This window comes from Miscanthus floridulus, chromosome 11 (genome assembly GCF_019320115.1).
Source record: "Miscanthus floridulus cultivar M001 chromosome 11, ASM1932011v1, whole genome shotgun sequence".
NCBI lineage: Eukaryota > Viridiplantae > Streptophyta > Magnoliopsida > Poales > Poaceae > Miscanthus > Miscanthus floridulus.
In genome coordinates this window covers 84702841-84710233 of record NC_089590.1, presented here as the reverse complement: position 1 = coordinate 84710233, position 7393 = coordinate 84702841, and the positions used below count along the sequence as shown (strand labels likewise).

At 42.5% G+C, this 7393-nt stretch overlaps 1 protein-coding gene across 2 annotated transcripts; it reads left to right on the top strand.

Moving 5' to 3' along the window:
- Nucleotides 1-3148: 3148 nt before the first annotated feature.
- On the top strand, nucleotides 3149-7052 carry LOC136493672 (uncharacterized). Of its 2 annotated transcripts, none has more exons than XR_010768413.1 (9): nucleotides 3149-3406; nucleotides 3713-4024; nucleotides 4146-4295; nucleotides 4383-4477; nucleotides 4600-4647; nucleotides 4830-4901; nucleotides 5755-5816; nucleotides 5893-6014; nucleotides 6440-6579. XR_010768413.1 is itself a non-coding variant. In XM_066489772.1 (9 exons), exons 1-8 carry the CDS (start codon nucleotides 3261-3263, stop codon nucleotides 6572-6574), a joined length of 1080 nt encoding a protein of 359 aa, XP_066345869.1. In that variant the 5' UTR covers nucleotides 3154-3260; the 3' UTR covers nucleotides 6575-6603; nucleotides 6720-7052. The 2 variants fall into 2 exon arrangements, 1 of the variants encoding a protein (XP_066345869.1); XM_066489772.1 differs by lacking the exon at nucleotides 5755-5816 and adding an exon at nucleotides 6720-7052 and having other exon boundaries at nucleotides 3154-3406; nucleotides 6440-6603.
- The last annotated feature ends 341 nt before the right edge of the window (nucleotides 7053-7393 follow it).

Sequence of the window (7393 nt, the reverse complement as noted above, 5' to 3'; positions counted from 1 at the left end):
CCACAGTGTGCACAGCATTCAGCTATTGCGTCTGGTGTCATTTAACGGAAACTTAATTAAATCACTTAGTCGAGTTGCAAATCATGGTTTGGGCAGAGTTGATAGCAACACATCACGTACTGACAATGAATCTATTGAGCTCTTCAAACAAGTGTTTGACTGTATGTCATTGCTTTTCTCCACCAATACAAGAGCTTTCTTCAATGCAGGTGTAGATTTGTGGGCCTCTTGTGCCATTGATGTTGTCAATCTTGCCCAGAAGGTTTCAGCTAATGAGGACAATTTCTGCCCTGTTCTTCAGAAGCTTGCAAATTGCCTCCTTGGGCAATTCTCAAGCTTCCTGAGATTATATGCAAATCCGAAGAATATTTCATCAGTTTTATTTATTTTTTAGTTTCTTCATACAAGATCACAGCCTGACTTGGCCTCTGCTGCAACAAGGTGGTCATCGTGCCGATGGGCAGCAGGGATCAGGGTACCCACTCCTTGCTTTTTGTGTTCTACTTCCACACTTGGTAGCTTGTTGATCTGATCTGATCTCCGGTTTCATTGGTACTCCGTCGGATTGCTGATATTTGTTGCTGTGAATTGTTTATTGCATGAATTATAAATATTTTTTCAATTTATGCTTGATTACTAAAAAGATATTAGTTGGTTATTTGATTTGTATTGATATAGCACGGGTAAAAAGCTGATCCATCGAATCTCGGCGCCTGGCTCTCGTCCGTAAAAGAAGGCTGCATGAGAGGGAGTTATGATGCCCTGCATGCTGCATGCAACCGTAAAAAAAAGAATTTTTTTCCTGTACCCGACACAGCCCACAAAGGCAAGCGGTGGCAGGCAGGCACGTCCCCACTCCCCTCATCACCGCATGTCATGTCTCCGTGCGTTGCTACAGAAAATCAAATTTTTGTACTAAAAACACACAGATCGTATGATAAAATAATAATACTGTAAAATGTTACTTTAACGTCGATATTTAATTTATAAAATTGTTATCTTATCATGCGATCTGTGTGTTTTTAGTACAAAAGTTTAGTTGTCCCGTAGCAACACACGAGCATGAACCTGCTCATACATCAGCCCGTTCGTTTGGCTGTGCCTTGTCGTAAACGATCGTAAATTTCCAGCCAGAATAATATTTTTCTCTCACACAAACCAGCCAACAATACTTCTTTACGAACCAGCAACGATATAAATCAGTCAACCGAACAAGCTGCATATATCCCTCGTTCTAACCCAGGCCCGTCGCGATGGAAACTCCTTGTGCAATCACCCGGACCACTGGAAATTCCACCAGATGTACTTGGCTAATATCCAGGAAGTAGACTTCACGGGGCTAGCAGGAACTGACTGCGAACGCTGGTTCATGCAACGTACGAGTGCTCGAACATGCCACACAACTTCAGAAGGTGGCTCTAAATTTCGACCCAAGATGCATGCTAGACAATATGATAGATGGTTCCGGGTTTATTCCGTTCAACGGTGGGATATGGGTCTGTCATGACCCTCCTTTGACCTATGAGTGTAACTATGATTCGATCCATAAATAAATTGAGTACTTGCATTGTTCGGAGATTATGAATAAGTGTATAACCGTGCAGAGCCTTATTATAAGTCGGGACGATCTTTTGCATGGAGACAACTGACAATGTGTAAACGTGAACAAGGCATGAATGCATGATCTCGATTCATCGAGCAAGTTTTCCCCCTTATTTGTTTTATGAATCAATGGGAGGGACGAGGAGTGCCCATTTGATGATGTGTTACCACACTTATTTTGGTTGCATTTTGTAGCTATATTGCTGAATGAGCACCTTTTTTCGTTATGGGTCAAGCTTCTAATGTCGCCAATGAGCGAGCTAAGCGTACCACCATCAGGTCTCAGTTGAGGGGGTTCACATATGTGATAGAGGTGGCGCTCCCTACGCTCAATTTTTTATTAGGACTAATCATGCTGATCTTTGTTGAGGGATGGATGATGTGCTTGCTGATCCATCATAAGATGGTTGCTCTGGTCATTGCATAGTCCATGGTTGAGAGCCTAGTAATAAGTATAAGACTCCGTATGGTATTTGACCTTGGTGACCTGGTGTTATTAGGGCGGCATTGCGGTGTGCCGCTTATATATTAGGCCATCTCCGGTGGCCTTTTAAAAACCAACTCATTGGGATGAGGTGGCGTTACTTATATTTAATAATATTAATCTATTATGTATTGATATCAAAAGTACTTTACCGCATTTGACTCATACAATATTATGTATGGAGAAAGGACACTTTTTTTTAGTCAAGAGATTTAGCGCGTGTTTAGTTGGCCCAAAGTTGGAATTTGGGCCACTGTAGCACTTTCGTTTTTATTTGACAAATAGTGTTCAATCATGGACTAATTAGGCTCAAAACGTTCGTCTCGCAATTTTCAACCAAACTGTGTAATTAGTTTTTTTCGTCTACATTTAATGCTCCATGCACGTATCGCAAGATTCGATGCGATGGGTACTGTAGCACTTTTTGGGATTTTAGGGTAGGAACTAAACACGCGCTTATTCGTATCTTATTTATATAACAAACTTTTGCATGATGTTCAGACCCGAGGGCATTTTAGACTTTTTTCATCGTAGTTAAAGGCAAAAGTACACGGAATGACGTGGAGAGCAAAACGGAATGACGTGGAGAGCAAAAGAGTTCTGGCTAGTAGCATCTGAGAGCGTTCGAACTTTTCAGTGGCCTGTAGGTATAGCACACAGTAAAACCCTCAAAAAGAAAAGGAGAGAAAACCCACGTAGAAAAACAATTCGTGTGTCTAGGATCAAATATTGAAAGGCTTATTAAAAGAGTGTCAAGAGGCTTAAGAATTAAGGATTAAGTATTGAAATTTTTCGAGACGACGTGGACATTTTTTTTTTGAAAGTTTTGGAGGAACAAGGAGGATCACAGTGGGGGGGAAAAGGATCGGAGGAGGAAAGAGGAGGCAACCAGTAGGCGCCTAGGCGGTTGCGGTGCGCATGCAGCCATACACGTGGTATGCAGTTGTTCACCTCGATGACACCCCGTGGCCCACGAATATTGGACCCACATATCAGAGAAATCAAACTTGACTTCCTGGTCTCTTTGGCTTTTCCCCTTCCAATCCGATCGATCTATAATACTCCTTTCTACTGGTACTCCTCCTCAATCCTCATCAAACAGCAAGCGTCCTTCCACCCAATCTGCCGCTGCAAGAATTCCCAATCCCGCCGCAGCCGTTTCTCGGCATCATCAATGATGCGCTCCGGCTCCGCCTCCGCATCCGGCGAGCGCAAGCGTCGTCTGATTCGTTCCCTGGACTACCAGTGCGTGAGCCGCTTTCGTCTCCGTCGGCTCCTCATCTTCCTCTGGCGTTACAGCTACGACGAAGCGTTCGAAGCGTACGAACCCTATGCATCTCTCCTGTCTCCTGTCCCTTTATTGAGATGAATGATTTCGTTTCCACACAATCAAATGTTGTCTTGTTACTTCTCGCTCGGATGATACGATTTCGTAGCTTGACGTTACTATGTTTCCTCCTTGGTCCCTTTCCCCCCCCCTCCTCCTTAGGTTTTTGTTCCGTTTCTTTTAGAGGAGGCATTCGTAGTCAATCGACTGAGATCCCCAAAAATTTCCTGAAACCTTCCTCTTCCTTCCTTTTGATCGAGGTTTCGTTGGTTGAATTTGATGCGCGGACTTTTATGCAGGCTGTCCAAGGAGACAACTGTGTACTTCCGCGTGGACCATCTCCAGCATATGGTGAGGCGGGGCTTGTGGTCCGACGCCATCAGATACTTGCTCCGCTTCGTCCCGGCTGTCGATCTGAGCGACGGTGGCAACTTCCTTGCCATCTTCATCAACTTGCTCCGCAGCATCGCTAGATACAAACCGACTGACCCCTCCACCTTCCCTCTATACGATCCGTATGCCCGCCACGAGCTCGATTGTCAAGGTCGCGTCAGGCCCGGCAGTGTCGAGGTCGCTGAGATCATCCTGTCTGTGTGCTCCAAGGAAGCCTGGTCTGCCTCTCCATCTCCATCTTTAAGCTGTCTATACTCGTTTACATTCTGTTTGCCCTGCCTAGTCCATAACACTGCATGCATGATGAAGCCTAACATTATTTGGCAACGTTAACGTCAGGGGTTCCATTAACTGGGCACTCGTGAGGCTGAAGGCAGCGGAGATCATTGGGAATTTGTTTACTGAGTTGCCAGAGTTTGATGAGATGCGCCGACTGCCACCCTGCCCTGCCATTGCCAAGCCAGCAAACGTGCTTCCTGTCAGGGCGAGGCATGCCATTTTATTCCAACTCAATTTCACTTTACTTTGAATCCTGGTATCAGCTAGTGTCAGTGACGTGTTGTGTATTCTTGACAGTTCAAGGGGTCACAGCAGGTTTCACAAGAAGTTAGGCCGGATTCCAGCAGATGTTCTTGCCCGGTATTTTGTTCCCAAGGAGACAAGCCAACCAGGTCTGTTACCTACAAAATTCTACCCCCTTTAGTGTTCAGGAGGAAAACTAATTACTAGTTGGTGGTTTGCACTTCTTATTGTACTGATGCATTCTACCTAATAAAAATGTTTTACATGACAGGTTTACCACTTGAGCCATTTACAATGATCCGGATGGCAGAGCTTATAGGTAGAACTCTTCTGCATGTTTTTAACTTTCTTGTCTGTGCAACAATGGATCGTTGTGCTAAAGATGCTGTTAGTATATGACCCATGCATGCTATCACAGTTCAAATTCTCATGCCAAGGTTTTATGGCGGCTCCAAATCATTTTGTATGCATAGCACTAATGAGCTCGTGTGGTTTCTTCAGATGAATGTTTGCAAGCTGGAAAATGCCTGGTGATCAATGACAGACATCCCGTTGAGAGTTCTTCCACTGAAGGTTGGTTTACATTTAAACCTCCATTTGTGCATTAGTTTAGTCAGCTTTACTATTTCGACTTGCTGTCTGGGCTATTTAAAAACTCCACAAATTTTGTTGAAACCTTTTGGTCTACTTTTGCTTAAAATTACCTCAAGTGGTTTTTGACATGTCCCTTATCATCCACCTTCAGTCCTTGTTTTCACATAGGATATTTTGTATGTATAGTAGATTACATCTTTCTCAAGTTTACCTCTTTGCTAATATATCTTTTCTCACATTTTTGCATCAACTTCTGCTCACTGATGTTGCTGTAACATTTTTTTTTGGCTCTTTTATACCAGGACCGGCCTTTATCTGCACTTTGACTGCTTAAATTGCTTATGGTTAGGGTTTAATTATGTGTTTCTTGTCAATATTTGATCTAGTGATACCGACCACCACATTTCAGTTTTAGTAGTCCATCTTTATTATATGCACATGCTTGTATTGCAAAAGGGGGATCAGGCTTGGCCTTTTCCTTGGGCCCTGTATCATTATGCATTGTTGAAAGGGGCACTTTGAGCTTCTTGCAGGAATTGATCCTTTCGTTCGGGAAGGTGGTTTTACTGACTCGAACAAGCAGCTAATCCCCTCTCTCCTTATCTTTATTTGTGATTGTTGTTACTTTTCCACTCCCGCTTCTTCTAGAGTGGTCCCTTTGTTTGCATTGTGATCCAGATTTGGTATGCATCTAGCTACTGCATGAATCTTGTGTTCTGCAAATGTGAGATTTAGTTCCTTGGTCACCTGAATGCCGTAAAAACTTTCTCAAGACTTTTGTGTTACTGGGAAGCAGCACATGTCAGTGTCTACACCTCTTGATTTCACGTAGGAATGACATTTGTCACCTTTAGTCTCTGGAAGTTCATCAGGAGGTCATATATATGCAATAGAGTTGAGCGCCCTTTTACCTGTACGATTCTTACTACAGAGTCGAGCTTTAGTTACACTTAATAATACTTCTATGCAGGCGCGAAGGATCCAATGGTAACTGAGGCTGCTGTTCCAAGAAACAATCTGATAAGGCCACGAGCAACTGAGCACCAAGAAGTTGATACAAGAAAGATGCAGATAATTGGGGAGCATGTTCAAGTAAGTTTTGTGAAATGCTCTTTTTTTTCTTGTATGTATCACTGTAACGTTTTCCTGGTCAAGTAGATAACAATGCTGTTTTTAGTTGATTCTTTTCAGTACTATTCCCACATAATAGGTTTTACTAAAATAGTGGTGCACTCTTCATAGAACAATCTGATGATGGAGCCCTGTGATATTTTAGTGTACTCCAATTTAACTGCATGTGTGTATACCAAACTATAGTGCCATTATATAATTTCATCTCAATATACTATGGCAGAATCTGGATTTGATCCAGATAGGAAACATTATTTTAATGCTATGTATATGTCAAGTTATGGATAAAGGGTGCAGTATTAATCGCAGTGTTTCTTCTAAACATTCTTTATACTGTGTGTAGAGTAGTGTAAACTAAACAACTTTTACTTTATGACATGCTCAAGAGGAGGAAGAGGAAGCCTAATACTCCAATTTCCACTGCTACTCTGAGAAGAAGCCCAAGACTGGCCGAAGCTCTAGATGGCCATAAGCCTGAAGCGATTTCAGCCTCAAAAAAACAAAAACAAGTCAAGGGCTAGAAAAATCACATTGCAGACTGATCTGTTGGGTAAAATTCTTTCACCTTCACCTTCACAAGCAATTGAGTTTCCTGATCTCTCTGCTATTGATAAATTCAAAACCCCTGACGCTAAATTCCCTAAAATTCCCATTACTGAAATTCAGAGAATCGCAACTGAGAAGTGCTGCATCGCTCCTTCAGAGGTGACAGCCGAACTACTTCTTGCTTCAAGTCCAGATGAAGCAAGCTCGAGCAGTAGTAGTTCAATGGAGCTCCAATTAGTTTCCAATGATTCGTTGCACTTTTAGCCTTTTATTTTAGCAGGGTATGCCCTGCGTGGAACTGCTGTATTATGGGGATTGGTTTTGACCCCTGCCAGACTACCTTTTGAAAAACTTATGGCCTTTGCACTTTTCTGGGAAGGGTTCTTTGATGTTTAGTTGGACAAAGATTAATCTCTTATGTTAAGGCTGTTTGGGCCCTTTCTTTGGCTGTGATTTTTCTTGGGTTCAGGTTTATCTGGTGTTTCTCTTTTTCTCTGCTGGCCGTCAAGTTGTGGAATCATGATTGCTCCCATCGATGACAATGATAGGAATGACAACAATAACAGTAACAACAGTACATCTAACAGAAGCTGGAACATCCTGAATTGGAACATTAGGGGCATAAGTTCTGGTGCATAAGTGTAATGCAGTCAAAAAAAAAATGAGGAAAGTGATTATGCAATCTTTTGTATTCAAGAGACAAAAAGGCAAACTTTTGATCACTCCTACATTAAGAATTTTGCTAAGTGATTTAATAAATTTGCTTTCTCTCCATCTGATGGGGCTTCGGGAGG